Source organism: Hemitrygon akajei, chromosome 14 (genome assembly GCF_048418815.1).
Source record: "Hemitrygon akajei chromosome 14, sHemAka1.3, whole genome shotgun sequence".
NCBI classification, from domain to species: domain Eukaryota; kingdom Metazoa; phylum Chordata; class Chondrichthyes; order Myliobatiformes; family Dasyatidae; genus Hemitrygon; species Hemitrygon akajei.
The window spans coordinates 68,292,896-68,310,522 of record NC_133137.1 but is presented as its reverse complement, the minus strand read 5'-3'; the positions used below and the strand labels follow the sequence as shown (position 1 = coordinate 68,310,522).

The following is a 17,627-nucleotide window of genomic DNA, read 5'->3' as shown; positions in this document are numbered from 1 at the left end:
TTGCACTAATTATTTAATTTTTTATGCACACTTATTGTAATTTATAGTTTTTATTATGTATTGCAATGTACTGCTGCCAAAAAAACAAATTTCGTGACATATTCCAGTGATAGTAAACCTGATTCTGATTCTTGTGCTAGGTTTGAAGTCTTGGATGTTGAATACTGTTTTTCACAGTTCGCCAAAGGATGAATTGGCATGACAGTGAATTTAATCATCTTATCTTACTACCCTAAGGAATGGCTCCTGAGATATGGGAATAGGCTCCATACCTCCTGAGGCCTTTATCACAGAAGGTTGTTGTTCAGTGGGGTTAGGTTGGCTCTTTGTAATGGATGTTAAGTATGAGGACTGCTCTCTCACATGCTTCTGAGCCAGTGAATGTATACACATTGATGTGTCTGCATTAGCAGCGCCTGTGTAAAATTAGGGCAGCCGTGACTGTGGCGGTCAAAGTAGCCAGCCATAACTATGATGCCTTCTCCAGTAATGAAGTGAAGATGATATATATTACATGAATTTGTCAGTAGCTAAATACTGGAGAAAGCATGATTTGTTATAGTACATTCTGTATACTTGGGTCAGTTCTGACATTGCCCATGAGATGTGTATTTGCTAACTGGAATAGTTCACTATAGTGTATCAGGATTAAATTTGCATCATTCTGTTATCTGCTGGAAATACAATGTATTTCAGGCAAAACCCTTGTGTGAAAATATCACCTAAAATCAGTTAATTAATCCAATTTCTGTATTCCTGTGTCAGAATATCCAGGAGGTTTTGCAGAATTAACAGACTTTGTTGCTGGTGTATTGTCATCTCTGCACTCTCTTAATCTATTCGTGATTAATATCCTCAACATGGATAACAATATTTCTGAAGGCCAAGCTTCAGTCTAAATGAAATATGATATATGAATACCATTTATACAGTCTCTTTGTGGCATCAATCAATTTCTTCTGATGCTATGTGAGATTTTGGAGTTAATGTAAATATTTAATTGAAAAGTATTATTTGTTGAAATACAGTAAACTAGTGTTTATATTTTTTCATAAAGGAAGCAGGAATATTTTGCAAACCATTCAGAATTCAAAAATGTTTTCTTTTCCATTTGGATAAAGAAGAACATCTGTTACTCAGCTGTCCCCTTCCCAATCTAATTTGAGTGGAAAGTATCCTCAGTTGATTACAGTTCTATCACAGAAATAATAAAAGCAAGGATAATGTGGAACTGGCCAAACATAAAAGCCATAGCTAATGGCAAAAGAATTCCCTCCTTGAGGCATTGGATAAATTCTAAGTCATGGAAGCTACTTACACCATGTGTGAAGATATCCCATATATCCTGGTTTTGCTGCTTAATGATTTGTATACATTTGTTTGATTTGGGTTCTCAGGCTGAACATAGAGGCTTATAGTGATTTTAGAAGCACAGCAATTCTGAATGTTGTTTACAATACAGCATTTAAATTGTTCAATGCATCAGGTTCAGTGTTGATTTTACTTTTAATGATATGTTTTGCAGTGAGTGTTTTTGATGTCAATAATGTTAAGCACATTTTACTTAAATTGTGTTAGAATACTGATACGATGCTCTAACCATTTCCTTTAAACAGGTAAGCCTTACATTTGCTTTCCTACTTATTCTGAGCTGAATGTTGTCAACTGCATAATTTTAAAAACTGGATGACTCCCAATGTGGTCATTCAATTTGCACCTTTCTAATCTAGACTTTCTGTGAAGTACTTTATATTTTGGAAAAAAATGCTTAGCCTTTTCAACAGTCTCGCACAGCTGCAGGAGTGATGAAGGTTTGAAGCTAAGGAATTAAATCTTCATTTATAGATATGCTCTTTGCTATTTCATCCTGAAGCACTGCAGAGAGCTTTCGGAAACCGACTTAAGCTACATTCTCTACAACAATGGACATTTAAGTCTAAAAAAGATAGATGAAAGTTGATTTCCTTCAAGAATTGTACTGCGCCTTGTTATCAAGGCACATTCGAAAGAAGAAGAATTTTTCTAACAGCTTAAATTCTATAGCCACACTTCAATTCATCAATCTGATTCGATATCTCCCACTGCAAGGTCATTTACTAGTTTGAAGATTTTTTTTCTGAGAGAATTCTAATTTGTATCTCTGAACCTTTTAGGTATTGAAAATCAACCTTCTGGGTCATAGAAAACGAATTTTGGCATCACTTGGAGACAGACTTCACGACGAGCCTCCTCAGAAGCCTCCACGAACCATTACTCTGAGGGTAAGCTGCGTTCATACAGTGTTGAATTAATACTGTTACTCACATGAAATGTAGCTCAGTATGAGTTTAATTAATGTTCTTAACCAAGCCTTCGGCATTGGCATGCACAGTATCATTATTAGCTGCTTGCCTCGGTAATCTTTCTTGCTTCATGACCACTACCAATGTCCTTGTTTTGTATATGGGAATATTCCCTGAAGATCTTCTGAGCAATATTGTGAAATTAAGAGGTGAAAAAACTCATTTCAGGTTTTCATTATTGTGACCTTTTGTTCAAATCCAACCTGAAAAATCTATCAGATCTTTCAGTGGGTGTTAAAGAAAGAAAAATCAATAACTATTCTCATTAAAAAGTAAACTCTATTTGCCACAAATGTCAAAGCCTTTCAGCTATCATTCAGGTAGTCACTGGGTCGGTCTTAGCTTTAAACTGCATCACCTTTTAACCCTTCATCAACAGCTCTGACACGTAGCTTGATGTTTATTATATGATATAAAATTTTCAAGAAGGTTATCTAAAAATTATTTAAACTATTTGGACCGTTTTCTTTAATCAGAATTTTTAAATTTATTTATAGTTCCTTTCATTTTTACCCTCTTTGTATTCAATTATGTTTTCTTTTACCTGATTACATAAAGCATTGGACAGACTAAAAGCCTGCACAATGCTTAAGGTAATCCTTAATGAGCAATTAATTATCTAGGCATGTAGAAAACAATTTAATTCTAAACAAGGTTTTGTGCAGACAGTTGGGTTACTAAAGAATCTATATGGTTGAAAAATCTGGTGTATTAAGATCCCACCCAGATCCTTCTGCATGTTTTTAGTGTTTATATGGGAGGGGGGGGGGGAAGAAAAGCTCTTCTGTATTTTGTTTGCGCATCAAGTTTGCATCTTGGTCTGTTTGATTTCATTTTTTTTGAATGCCTTCAGCATTAAAATGTAATAAAGGACTCATGGTAAGGTCTTTCACAGTTGTGCGCACATTAAAGAAAGAGAAGCTCTTCCAAAGAGTTGTGTATTTTTCAAATAATTTAATATTCAGTTGAAAAGGGAGCCATGCACATGCTGGTCATAGAAGCACATAGAATATGGGAGAAGGGAGTTAGGATATTTCAATTATTTTATTATTGCAAAAGGTTTTATTTTAAAGTATTTCAAAGTCAGTTTTTAAATACATATTTTAGAACAATTTTACCATAATTTGTGTTCTTTTCTCAAAGCAAAATATTAGTTTTTTAAGCTCTGTTGTACCATAGTTGGCATTACTTTACACACTAAGAACAGGAGGTCAAAATAAAAATACTAGAAACCTTAAATAAAAGTGAAGTGTTGGAATTAATTGTCTTCCAGTTTCCAGTTCTAATAAATGGTTTACATTGGAAACATTAGCTCATCTTTTCTTTCTTCAGATATTACTGTATATTTGACCATTTTACTTTTTCTTTAAATTGAATTCTGCCATTTTCTTTTTTTAAAAAAAAAGCAGGGGAAAAATAACTGTTTCCAGGCCAATATTTGGGGATTCGTAGAAATGTATCCACAGATCTGTGTAACTTACATGGAACTATTTGTGGATTCAAACCGGCTTCCCACTGCTGGAAGCAAATGGTGTTAATTCTCATGCAAACCATTAGGTGAAGCAGCATGCTGTGATAGGACCCTCCATCTTGGAAGGAGGGAACAACTAATGAGTGGTGGAAGCAAAAGCCACTCATACTAGGTGCTATTCAGATTGGATCTCTTTTTATATCAATAGGTCAGTTGTCCTGAATCCAGCAATGCCATCTTGCAAGATGATGTATATATCGTATCTTGGATGGTAAGTCACCTCTGAAGTAAGCTGGACAACGTGGAAATGAGGCCTTCTCCCCACAATAAAGTGCATGCACGCTTCCAAACTTCTGATACCTGCCTTCACTGCAGGATGTAATTACTTCTGTGCCATGCTTTTCCCGAGAAGCAGTTAACTTGAAACTCTAGTGAAGGGCAGAAACTGGTCTTTGTACCTGCCGAGCTTGAATCGAAAAGGGTTGTCCAACTTCTGTCACACATTTATACGTCGTCCTGAAAACGAAACATTACTTCATATGCATATTATAGAAAATACTATGAAAGCCATTGTTTTAACAAGTAGTTTCAAATCCCTGTAACCACTAAATTGTAATTAAAGCCAATTATTGCTGTTGTGTGTATGCAATGTATTTTGCCTATTCCTTTCTCTGCTACACAATCACCATCTGCCAACGGAAACTGAACAATGACTCTTCAAGTAACAGAAGACTGTCTATGAATTCCAAGTGCAGTTCCTTTTTAGAGGGAACACTTTGTTGTATAGTTATTGCACGTCTGGACCATCTACAGCTTGTAATATGTAAAGTTTAATGTCGGCAAATCCAAGTGACCTAACGGCAAAAGCTTTAGATTTGTTCTCACCTCAGTTAAACCTCCTGCTCCCTCTCTACCCCAATCCCATCTATATATATTATTTTTTTAAAAAGTACCAAATATTGTTGTCCTTGGGATGGTAATGTTTTTGCATAATGTCTGTCACTGAATTCATTTCGGATGGCCTCAGGGTGCAAAGGGAAACAGTTAATTGAAGATAGATAACCCTAAAAATACTATTATGAGCAAAGTGCCATTTGAATTGTTTCTAGGTATTTGGCCCTGGGAAACAGTTAATACATCAAAGTTTCTTCTGGTGCTTTCATTCAGATCATACCTGTTCATACTTTTTTCATGATCTTTTTCTTTTTGACACCACACATAACGTAACCCAGTTATAAACAAATGTGTTTTAATCAGTAATCTAGTTAATATCATGCTAAATACTACTTCTGATTTCCAATGACAGATAAGTGGAGCAGAACAGGTCCTGTCCTCCTCCACTTCCCATTGGTGTAATTGAGAAAATCCACTGTTCCACAAGTCTAATTTCAGAATTATAATGCTGCAAATATTTCTGCTGTTTCAGACTTGAGAAAGATGTGCAAGAGTCTGAAAGGAGGAAGCCACATTATTTGAGGGAGAGCCTCACATAAATTGATATTGTTCATTATCAAAGACACATAAATTGTTCTTTACAAAGGACAATTATATTCATTTCCCCCCGCCCCCCCCCGCCATTATCCGTCTGCACAAAGGCTTGGTCCAATCCTGCTTCTCTATGCCAACCCTTCCATCGCAAGTCTGTCACCATGTTTTCCAAATGCTTGCCTAACTTAAAGTCCTGAATCAGTTATAATCTTCCCTAGCTTGGTAAGAGCGAGAGTAAAATAATACTGATTGACTGATACCTGTTGGTGTCCAGTCCTCTTTTAGCTGTTCACTATTGTTCATACTGCCTGAACTAGGTGTCAAATCCATACCTAGTTTGTCAGAAAGACTGCTACCTTTATTTGGCTGGCTTAATTCCCATTATATCATGCAACCAATCTGTCATCAAAACCCATTGCTTTCTAAAATTATTTCTCCAACAAACATCTTTCATTCATATCTTAAAGGTTTTATTCTACTGGATGTGAACTGGACCTCATTTAGAATTCTAGTCTCACATCCGGAGCCACATTTGTTTTCTTAATAAATTTAAGTCTTGTTCTTCCCTTCCGCAACATTGACATTAAACAACATATCATCCATTTCTTCTGATATTTTGCTGCCTCCACCTTTTGAAAATCTACAGCCCACCTCCCAACAGCTATCCACAATAGGTCTGCAGAACTCTTCCCAGTCTCTTTAAGTTATTACAGTACCTCTCTTCCACATATTCAAAAGACTCCATCCATATCTGGCATTAGATACTGGCTCCTTGTTTGGGTCATTCAAGAAAAATAGTGAGTTTTCATGCCATTTTAATTCATGCAGTATCTGTTGTCCATGATACTTGACAACCATTAGATGAGCGACAAATCCCTTTGGCTGCATCTTTTAGGAAGTGACAGAGAGAGGTAAATTTTAAAAATCAGCATTTTGCAGGTTATAGCTAACCTCATTCAAAAATAAACACATCTGAATATCCCATTTAAGAATTCTAATCATCCATCAAAAGTTCACTTGTGCTTAATTAAACTGCAGCTAACATCTCTGAGATTCAACACATAATATGTCACAGAGTTTCATTAAGTTCTTCATATTGAACTTAAAGAGCGTGGGTAAACATTTGATATATCACCTTTCATGGAATCATTCAATCACCAACATGGATCAAATTCTTTGGCCCACTGAGTAGGTAAACAGAGGCTGTCAGAAGAATATGTAAACTCTACACCAGGGGTTCCTAATCTTTTTTATGCCATGGACCAATACCATCAAGCAAGGGGTCTGTAGACCCTAGGTTGGGAACCCTTGTTCTACACAGATAGCACCAGAGGTTAAGATTGAACCGAGTTAATGGAGCCAAGAGGTAGCAGTTTTTGTAGCTGCACCACTGCATCATCTCCAACAATCATTGATATTCAACTCTCCTGACTCTTTCAAGCACAGAATCTGCAAAAGGTGTGCATTTATAAATTCTCCAACAGATTTCTTACAAACTTTGGCACATGCAGCACAGTTGGTGCACCGTAACATGTGTGAAGTGAGAGGAAGGTTTGATCTCCACCTTTTCCACATTCTATCTTCAAACTCTGATTTCTGACCTTTTAGCTTTGTTGTTGTGGGGAAGCATTGAGTTGATGATGTCTAAGGGGAGAGGAAGGTTACCCGGGCCACTACTGCGAGTCTGATAGTTGAATGTTAGATGACAAAACCAATAGAGAAGGCTGGTAGAGGTTGATTAAAGGAAGAGAGAAATCTTCAAATGCAGAGTTTATTACAGTAGTTGTAGCTCAGTTTCAGAGGTATTTAATCTGAAGGAATGAGGAGAGGCCAATTTATCTCATTAAAACATACTACACAAGTTTGTTTTATATACTTTTGTGTTCTCCAGAATCACATTTTATACCATTTTCATGTTAATGCTGAAATAAATTATCTAAAGCAGTTGTTTCATATTAATCTCTACCAAGCAGTTTTTGTTAGATTATTGCTTTAATGCCAAGATTAAACTAAGTGATAGATCCATTCATTTGAGAGAGATTATTTAGGCACAAGGGCTGTAAAACTGTTCAGAATGCTTCATCAATTTGAAATGCTTGGAGTTCACATTGATGAACAAGGCAGAGGAACTAAACCGTTAGGGTTAGGAGAGCTTCAGTACATAAATCATAACATTAATTAATGCATTGCTATTTGCTTCTGGAACAGGACCCTGGGAACAACACTCCTCCTCAACTTTCCCCATCCCTTAGCCAAAGCACTTACACTGGTGGCTCTCTTGATATCCCCTCTTCCCATTTAATGATGCAAGGGGACGCAAGAAGGCGAATCAATGACAGCTACTTTGAGGATATGCCTAGGTCAAAACTGGAAAGACAAATGGCTCAGGTAAATTGCATTGAATAACATGCAATAGGCTGTTAACCTTGGGTTCCCTTTGCACTAGTTTGGCTTACTTTCCTCATAATTTTATTTTGTAAGCTTGCTTGCCATACTATACTTCAGCACGACCTGATAATCTATCAGTTCTGTCTCTGTATTAACTTATAGATTATTCATCATCAGTAATTAAGCCTTCATCATTTGGGTTCTCACTGAGATAATCTTTTATTTTAGTGAGTTACAGAGAATTTCAGCTTCATGCTTTTAGTTCTGGCATGTATAATATTGAGAGGTTGTTCCTACTCAGAGTTCTGACAAGCGTGTCTCATCTGTAAATCGACTGGCACATTTTGTTATAATTCTGAAATAAAAATAGAAAATGCAGGAAAAACTTAGCCGGTCAGGCACTGTCTGAGGAGAAGGAAATAGAATGGATGCTTCATGTTGAAACATGGTCAACTTGAAAGATTCTTGTTTCATTTTCCATGGATACTGATCACTTCCAGCATTTTCTATTTTCCCAGATTTTCAGCATCTGTGGTAATTTTGGTTATTATTCTCTATATGGCACTTAAAGATAATTTGATATTATTAGGTGTTTTCTGTAGTCTGTTTGGATAGCCAGATGTCTAAAGCCCACACAAGCAGTCATTTTTTAAAAAAATATTCGAGCCAAGGGACTTTTAAGATATCTAATTTTCTGCCAAATGTAGGGCATACCCCACAAGCCTAATGTGAAAAGAATACATTACGTAAAGATATTATTAGTATATTAGGACCAGGGAACACCAGTAAACTGTCTGTAGCCACCTAGATCAGCAAGCATTGGTTTGCACACCTGGCTGGAGTTGGCAGAATTCCAATTACAAAATGACTGATTGTTTCCCTACTAGATTCCTCCAATGAACCAGTTGGAAGACTGATTGATAATAGTAAAGACAAATATTGCAGATCGACTTATTTTGGGTATCAGATTAGGTCTTCCCAACCCTCCACTGCCAGGCAATCAAACCAAAAAGCACTCTGCTGAGCTTTCTTCTCTTGCTTTTCTCTCCTGTTATCTTGCAGATACCTGTTCTCAATGCAGATATCATACATGTAAGGACAATTCAAAATGTTTAAATAGAATACGCAGCAGAGGCTTTAGATAACATTTGAGTCAGAAGATTTAAATAAAGCCTGCTTTGTAAGATTTGTTCTAAAGTCAGCGGGGATTCTTTATGGCGCTGATTTCTTTGACATTCATAATGACATGAAGTTTATTAGCAAGTGTGAGAACTACCATTTCAAAAACCCTGTGAATAAATAATGGCAGCTGAACAGTCAGGATGTGGATTGCGAAGATCTCATTGATGCATTAAGATCAGTGAACTACTTGTTGCTTGTCTAGTTGGGACCACCCTCATCGTTACTAGAGATAGGAGCGGACTCCTGCAGCTCAGCACAAAAATAAATGGAATGCACACTCTGAAGTAAGGCAGCAAACAGATAACTTCAGGAACAGAAATGTGTATATGGTTCATCAAAAAATCCAGATTCATTGTATCTAATTAAAAATGACAATTATCATACTTAGTGGCTTGATCAGGACAATGCATTATGAACTCTCAACATAATTCCTGGGTTTCATACCTGTTGTAGTTCTGTTTAGTTTATACTTTTCCACATTGCCTCGACTTTGAAATTGATAAATATTCCGCAAAATTCTGGCCCGTAGTTACACTTTGTTTAACCTCTAACCTTCATGATGTACCTTTGCCACTTTTCATTTTGCTCAGTATGCAGTCTTTTGTTAATATTAAACTTAATTCATCGTTTGATTCTCTAATAGCATAACTGAGCCCAAACTAATTATAAACTGTTGCCAGAATCATCTGGTTTAGTTTCACTTTGATATTTTCTTCAAACTTGGTGTATTTATCTCTTATTTGCATTTTGTATATTATGTGGTAAAGAAATATTGGTGTTTTAAATGGAGATCCTTGTGGTACTCTGCTCTAGATTTCCTTCTTGATCTGCACATCTTCGTGAGCTCAATTGTGTTTAACCCTGTCCAAAATCTATTCTATATGGAAGATTTTTTCAGGAGCAAATTTTTTTAAAAATCGAAGTATTTTCACTGGCTGAATTATATTTCTCAAAAACATTAGGATATTTGACAAGAAATTCCATTACTCGTTCACGCTGTTGATCACAGATACTGCCCCATCACACATCTTGCATTATTTTATCTCAGGAGTTTTCAACCTGGGGACCATGGACACTTTGCATAATGGTATTGGTCCATGGCATAAAAAGGGTTGGGGACCCCTGGTATCTGCTTTTAGTCTGTGACAAATAACTTGTAGTCAATTGAGGCAAATACTTCCTTTTTTAAAAAAATACTGAATTTTCTTTATTTTAAAATCTCTCAGCTCCCAGTGATACTTTCATAATAATAGTCAGTATCCTGCAGAACTCTGGAATACATGACGAGCATCAAACCAACTTTTTCCCCCCTAGTCTCTTCATGCAAGTAAGCCACAGATAGATTCTTCTTTCTTATACTTTAGTTGTTCCATTTCATGGGTTTTTGACATGGACTTGTTGAACATATTTAAAAGTTTAATCATTTTCAATTTTCTGCAGTTGATTTATTTCTGAGAATATTGGCTTGATATTTCATCCTATTGAGCCTGACCTTGGTAAAATAGAATTTCCATTCTAATTCTCCACAATACTGGTTGCTGTGATGTTTTAACCACTCACCACTATATAAGAAAACGTGCAACTTTGTTTTGTTTTATTTTACAATTAAAACAAATGGTATTTCTGTAAAAGAAAGAATATTTTTTTTCCCTAGATCAACTATGGGTCACTGAAATGTTACATTAAATAAGGGATGTAAACAGAGAGTAGATTAGGGGTGTCAGGCTTTGCATGATTCCATGATTGTCCATCATTATAAACACAAGCTTTCCGCATGCCTTTTCTTGAATTGGATATCCTCTAATCATAGCTGGGCTTGAACGGCCTGCACACAAATGGACTTCAGTGGAAAAGAAATGTCACTAATCATTTTTAGTCACATCAATATGTTTATAAGCATCCTTTGCTGTTGTCACGGGCTCATTTTTCCTATTACTTTCCTATTCAGCAGGCAGAATGGAGTGAGCCTTCCATTACTCTTCGGCCTCCGAATGAAGCCACCTCATCGACACCTGTGCAGTACTGGCAGCATCATCCCGAGAAACTGATTTTTCAGTCCTGTGACTATGAAGCATACGTAAGTGCTCACTGGCTGAGAGATGAAGCAAGTTCGCATGCTGCGGTGTTTTATCTGCATGTTCTTCTCTTATTTTAATGGGTTTCAAACTAAAATTCAACTATTAGATGTTAACCAATGATACTATCCTACAAACACAACAGGTCTGTGCTTAGTGATGACGTTTTTATTCCTCTTTCATTAGCTCATTATACAAACGTTTGTATTTTAATGTTCATCTTTAATATTTGTTTTATATTATTAGTACCAAATTATACAAATATCAATTAATGCTCTACCACTTTCCTAACTCCCTGTAAGACTTTTCAGTTTTTTTCTTCATTCTACTTCAATTCACTCATAAACTTATTCTATGAAAGCTGCTTCAGCACATCAACATTTTTCTCTGACATAAATTTGACTATTTATTATTTATTTATTATATTATAAAGATTATTTATTACTCAATATATTAATTTTGATTGCAGAAAGCAATTCAGAGTCATTAAAATTGGAAATATTTATTGCATGTTTTAATCATGTTAAAACACAGAACAGAGCAAATAAATTACTTGTGTTTAGTATTTAGGTTCTATGCTGGTCAAGGAATTACGAGGAACAGAATCAACACAAGATGCATGTTCTAAGATGCGGGTATGTTGCTTATGTGTAATATTTAGTGTGATAATGTGCCAATGCAAAGTTCTGTTTATGGAGCTCTGACAATTATGGGGCATTTGCTAAGCAGAAATTTTAAAAATAAAAAATATATATAAAAATTAGTAGGGACAAAGACATGTCAAAGAAAAATAATGATTTTTGCTGAGCTTATTGTGCAGTTGTATTTAATCCAAAATTATCTGTGGTAATAAATCAATATGCTTATTAATCTATGTAATGAGGCACGAAAGGCCACAATCCATCAGCCAAAGCATTTGCTTTGAGTTTCCTATTCAATAAAGCTAGGACTAGAAACTCATCCAAGTTTGACATCTCACCTCAGGGTTCCATACGCCAGGGGTTCCCAACTGTTTTTTTGCAGTGGACCCCAGGTTGGGAACTCCTGCATAACACAATGTCCCATATTTTTGACGGGAGTCAGCAATACAGACAACAGTGTTATTTCATTGAATCATTTAGTTATCACAAAGGTGACCATTTAAATATTACTTTTGGTTGGGGGTGGGGGAAGAAGTGTTTATATCACATACGTTGTGGGTGGCAGGTTGGAGATGCATCCCTACTGAAGGAGGTGTAAGGCACTCCTTCCCTTCGCTCGCCTGCAAGTCACTCATGGGCAAGCTGTAGCCAGTCCCTGCTTAGCCCCCTGATCAGGGTCACGTGAAGCCATGGGAGCAGGTGGCGGATGGTCGTATGAGCAGCTGGTGCATATCACAAATCCTGGTCATGCAGCCACTGACGCCAAGCAGACAGTCTGAAGCGTACTGATAATGGCTGGGCTCACTCATCTTGGAAAGACACTGCCCAGAAGAAGGCAATGGTAAATCACTTCTGTAGGAAAAATTTGCCACTAACGATCATGGTCATGGGAAGACGATGATTACCTACATCGTACAATGCAACACTTAACGAATGAAACATTGTCAAGAACCATCCTTCTCTGTGTACACAGCAAATCCACTTTGGTGGTATTGGTGCCTGACTGCTCAGACCAGTGGAAAACAAGGTAGCTGATGCCTGATCCAGACAGAAATGAGACTCAGCTTCCCTGTGCAGTTTATTTCTTTCAGCAAAGATGGCAAGGGGCAGGAACGAATTGGTATATTTACTTTCCTTCTAAAATAAATCATGACAATTCTTAAAATATGATCACCTTACCAGGAAAAACAATTTTGATGCAAAAACTAATTAGCTGCGCAAAAGGAGCTGGCTGGCTGTTTGAACATGAAGAATTTCTAACAATTTACAGGAGAGAATTAGTGGGGATCAAATGGTTAACTCTATCAGAAAGGCAGCGAAGGCATGATAAATTGTTAAGCTGTTGGTGATCTACAGATGATTCCTATTATTTTATGGTACAAAACCTGAAATCCTATTGTATTTTTCATTTGTTCCCTGTGGTCTCTACAAAGAAAGCACTTTCAAATATAATACAACGTAAGCGTCCGACCAAGTAATGATTGAAATAATCATTGTGAACTATTGAGTTTTTGAAGCAGTTTGAATTTTACTACAACTTTACTTTATTGTCACCAAACAATAGATACTAGAGCGTACAATCATCACAGCGATATTTGATTCTGTGCTTCGCGCTCCCTGAAATACAAATCGTAGTAAATATAATAAAAATTTAAATTGTAAATCGTAATTAGAAAAGGGAAAGTAAGGCAGTGCAAGTCTGGTCCAGATATTTGGAAGGTACGGTCCAGATCTGGGTCAGGATCTGTTCAGCAGTCTTATCACAGTTGAAAAGAAGCTGTTCCCAAATCTGGCCGTACAAATCTTCAAGCTCCTGAACCTTCTCCCAGAGGGAAGAGGGACAAAAAGTGTGTTGGCTGGGTGGGTCGTGTCCTTGATTATCCTGGTAGCACTGCTCCGACAGCGTGCGGTGTAAAGTGAGTCCAGGGATGAAAGATTGGTTTGTGTGATGTGCTGGGATATGTTCATGATCTTCTGCAGCTTCTTCCGGTCTTGGACAGGACAACTTCCATACCAGGTTGTGATGCACCCTAGAGAATGTTTTCTATGGTTCACCTATAAAAATTAGTGAGGGTTTTAGGGGACAGGCCAAATTTCTTCAACTTTCTCAGGAAGTGAAGGTGCTGGTGGGCCTTCTTGGCAGTGGACTCTGCTTGGTTAGACCAAGTCAGGTCATTTGTGAAGGGGTTGTGCTAGTTTTTTTTTCTAGATGCTCTTTTCTGGATGCTATAGTGCATGTATGGCATTCCCCATTGTAGGCGACTTGGGCTGGAAATTGCTGTCTTGTTACCATTTTTTTGGAAGTAAATAGCATTGTGGGTCACCCTAATGAATTTGGAGAAAGTTGCATGAAGAGTAAAAGTTCATTTACACTGTTCACTCAATAGAATAGGTGGTTTTCACTCTATTATTCTGTTTGGACAACACTTCAAGACAGCTTTTCTACTAATGTGCTTTAAGTATTGAACATGTAGCACAGCGTGCATGATTGTTACAGGCAAAGAGGTGCTCTGCACTCTTCCATTTACTGATGAGTGCTGCTGCGATTGAATAGATCCTACAAGAATGGAACAAAGGCATGAACATACCATTGATGGCACAGGGGAATGAATAGGTTGTGAAGAACAGTGCTTGTAGCAGCCATGCTACTTATGCATGAGACCCATGGAAAGCCATAGTCCTGCAGGCAGAAGTTGCCAGGGTAGTCTTTGCAAACTCGAAGTACAGTTGCTGAATGCTTGCATTTTGGATAAGTGTCTTTATCACTTTCCCTGCTGCCTTAAAGATAGAGTTTGGGTGATTTCATGTGATAGGTAGCAGAAGACTGTGAAATGTGGCAAAAATCTCAAAGGATTCTGAGGCTACCATGCTGAGAGTGGCCATAACCTAACCTCATTAGGCAAAATGGTCACAGTAATGGATTTCAGTGAGGACTGTTTGAGTGTTTACCCCACCCCCCCCCCCACTCCTAGATTTGTGAGCAAATGGGAGCCATGCTTTCTCAGAGATGTCAGGTTGAAAAATCTTACCATAGACACATTTTGCACATTTCATTGCAGTTGATGTTGGTTGGGAAAGTTGTACACCAGACAAGACAACTAGAGAAAAAGAAACAACTCTGTTTTAAAGAATAAGGAAGCAAATTTCACAGTCGGTGTTGAGACACCCAGAAGTGTGTGCAAGGTTGCTCTGTACATAGCGAGCACTTTTTTTGAGAGTACAGTATTGTTTTTAATTTGGAGGTGCAATTTTCTTAAGTGTCTGGATTTTTCTTCCTTGAAAACCTTCTAATTAGCAATTGCTCCCTCATTTTGTTGATTGATTAGCTAGCACTAATATTTCTGAAACAAATTTGTTACCAACAAGTATTAAAATTAAAATCAGTTTGTTTTAAGAATCATAAAGATTTTTTCTCAAGTATGACTATTTGATTCTCAGATATGCATTCTGTGATGAGGTACAGTAATGCTCATTCAAATTGTTAAGTATATTACATGTCCTTAAAGTCATAATCTTTGGAAAAATAAATTATTATTTTTTGCCCCTAGGCTTCAGAACAAATGAAGAAGATCCCTACAATCGTACTTTCAATCTCATACAAAGGGGTAAAATTCATTGATGCTACAAATAAGGTATGTGGGGGTAAAAAAAAAGGATCTAGCCACTGTGTCAGTTATGGTCAATATGGTGAGGTGACTAGAGACTGCAAACACAGAGATCTGGGATAAAGAAAACCTTCAAATGGCTAAGTAGGACTGAGGGTTGTTAATCAGCAACTATCAAGTCAACATCAGTCTGTACCATGTTTGTATATAAGCATATTTATGTCTTCAAAATAAATTAAATGCTGTGTTGGTAGATGAGGGAAAATATTGTAACAAAGTATTTTTTAACAAGCAAGTGTACAACAATGAGAAAATTTAAGGAGATTGTAAAATGCAACATACGAGAGCGTAAATCATGAAACCATGTAACAATCAGCCGCCCCAGTCTTCTTTCCAGACACTGGCTACAATCTGCTACTTTATCAACGTTGCCTATTACAGTTAGTCTTCCATGGACAGGTTCTTTAAATATATGTTGGAAAAGAGATAAATTAAGCCTCTCTAAAGATGATCAATCTAACCTTCCCTTCTATATCATTCACCAATTTTAAACTTCTTGTTATATTTGAAGTTTGGAGCAATACTTTTTGTATAACAAAACTCTTAGTTATGTGCCTGTTTGTATAGCATTGTATTGACCAATTATTTCTGCACCAGTTCCTTCTGCTTTTATAATAAGGACAAAATTGTCATTAGACTAAGCTTAAGTTTGAATTTTGTAATTACACTAGTTTACTTTGAACTGTGATCTCTCTACATAATTTACAGCCAATCAATGTAATCTTAATTTCTACAGGTGATCCCTATTATTTTCTGGGTATAAAACTGAATGCATTCCTTAAATCCTATTGTATGCTTCATTTGTTGCCTGAGGTCTGTGTACAGAACACATTTTCAACTATAATACAATGTAGGCATCCAAGTAACTACTGATGGAAATAACTATTGTGAAGTTTTTTGATTGGCAGGAAATTAATAGCAGTAATGAGCTGTTTTTAAATGTTTGCATTTAAAATGGTTCAAGGAACTCTTACATCAGAGAATTTTCAAAAGGCTCATGATCAGTCAGCCCCAGGCTTACCTATCACTCCTGGCCCACTGCACCGCTGGATGGCATGACACCAAGACCTGACATTTGACGAGAATCACAGAGCCACAAATGATAAGTGAGTGCAGTGGACAGGTCAGGCGGGATCCCCCAAGTGTGTGAAGTGAAATAGTTAATCATCATATCATAGCTTGTCACACCAGACAGCCAGCCACTCTAGTGTTGTTTGGTTGATGTTGAGCAGTTAAATCAGGTGACAGTTGCACAGAACGTGTTCAATGTTCTGCACCCTTTCAGCGCACTCACAGGATTCGCTGGTCTTTAAACCCCACTTCACCATATTGTCTCCCGTCCTGCAAACTCCCGCTCTCGCTCTGTTGAGAGTGTACCACTTCCGTCTGTCAAGCAGTGACCCCCAGGATCTGGCTACGTTTCTGTGGGGTCTTGCACTGTATTGTTTGGTGGGGTTCTGCCTTCTGTTTGTTACCAGATGTCAATCCTGTATGTTGGGGGGGGGGGGGGGGGGGGAGATGTCCCATGCAGTAGTTCCGCCACTGTAAGCAAAGCTTTTCCTCAATTTTAGGCGGTTGGAAACTGGCACATGATGATGTGGTGGGTGCCGTGGACCCAAGTTCTGTCTACCTTTTTCAATTTTTGTTGCAGTGTCTCTTTGGATCTCTGGGGAGCAATGCCTGCAAGTCTGTAAATGATGTTAGTGGGTGTGGGGGCGCAGTGTGCCCGTGATTATTCGGCAGGCTTCGTTAAGCAACGGGTCTATTTTCTTTGCATAGGCTGATCTGCCCCACACAGGTGCACAGTATTCTGCAGGTGCATTGTAGAGTGCTAGGGCTAGGGTCGAGTCAGGAACATTCACGCCGTGACCCTGTTAATCCGAAAGGAGACCAGTCCTGACACTACGCGCCAGACCAAGTGATCCAGTGGGTGGTAAAATGATAAACCCTCGGCCCACCGGAAATCATGAAATAGTTAATTAAATACTATGTTGCACCATACCAAGACTTTATTGGCTAACAGAGGCAAAGTAAATTTGTCTAGCTGTCTTATGTACAAAATAAAATGTAGTATAGTGATTCCAGAGTTTTATTTATATAAAATAACTCTGCAGTTCATGCCACACAGAAGATATTTTTCATCACTTTATCTTCATATTAGAATCAGGTTTAATATCATCAGCATGTCATGAAATTTGCTGTTTTTGCAGCAGCAGTATGCTGCAATACATAATAGAAAAAAACCAATTACAGTAAGTGTTTGTATGTCTGTGTGTTTATATTATATATTAATAAGTAGTGCAAAAATTTTAAAAGTACAGTCAGCCCTCCATATCCGCAGATTCCGTATGCATGGATTCAACCAACCGCAGATC

At 37.4% G+C, this 17,627-nt stretch overlaps 1 protein-coding gene across 20 annotated transcripts in view; it reads left to right on the top strand.

Moving 5' to 3' along the window:
• anks1b (ankyrin repeat and sterile alpha motif domain containing 1B) overlaps nt 1–17,627 on the top strand; it is an 856,034-nt gene that overhangs the window by 820,010 nt on the left and 18,397 nt on the right. For 12 of the 20 annotated variants that reach the window (XM_073066289.1, XM_073066292.1, XM_073066294.1 and 9 more), the window contains 6 exons: nt 2,154–2,261; nt 4,022–4,084; nt 7,510–7,689; nt 10,820–10,948; nt 11,510–11,581; nt 15,136–15,219. In XM_073066289.1, the coding sequence (XP_072922390.1) occupies nt 2,154–2,261; nt 4,022–4,084; nt 7,510–7,689; nt 10,820–10,948; nt 11,510–11,581; nt 15,136–15,219 (636 nt within the window). The remainder of the gene's footprint in view (nt 1–2,153; nt 2,262–4,021; nt 4,085–7,509; nt 7,690–10,819; nt 10,949–11,509; nt 11,582–15,135; nt 15,220–17,627) is intronic. The other 8 variants (XM_073066305.1, XM_073066306.1, XM_073066291.1 and 5 more) reach the window with 3 other exon arrangements.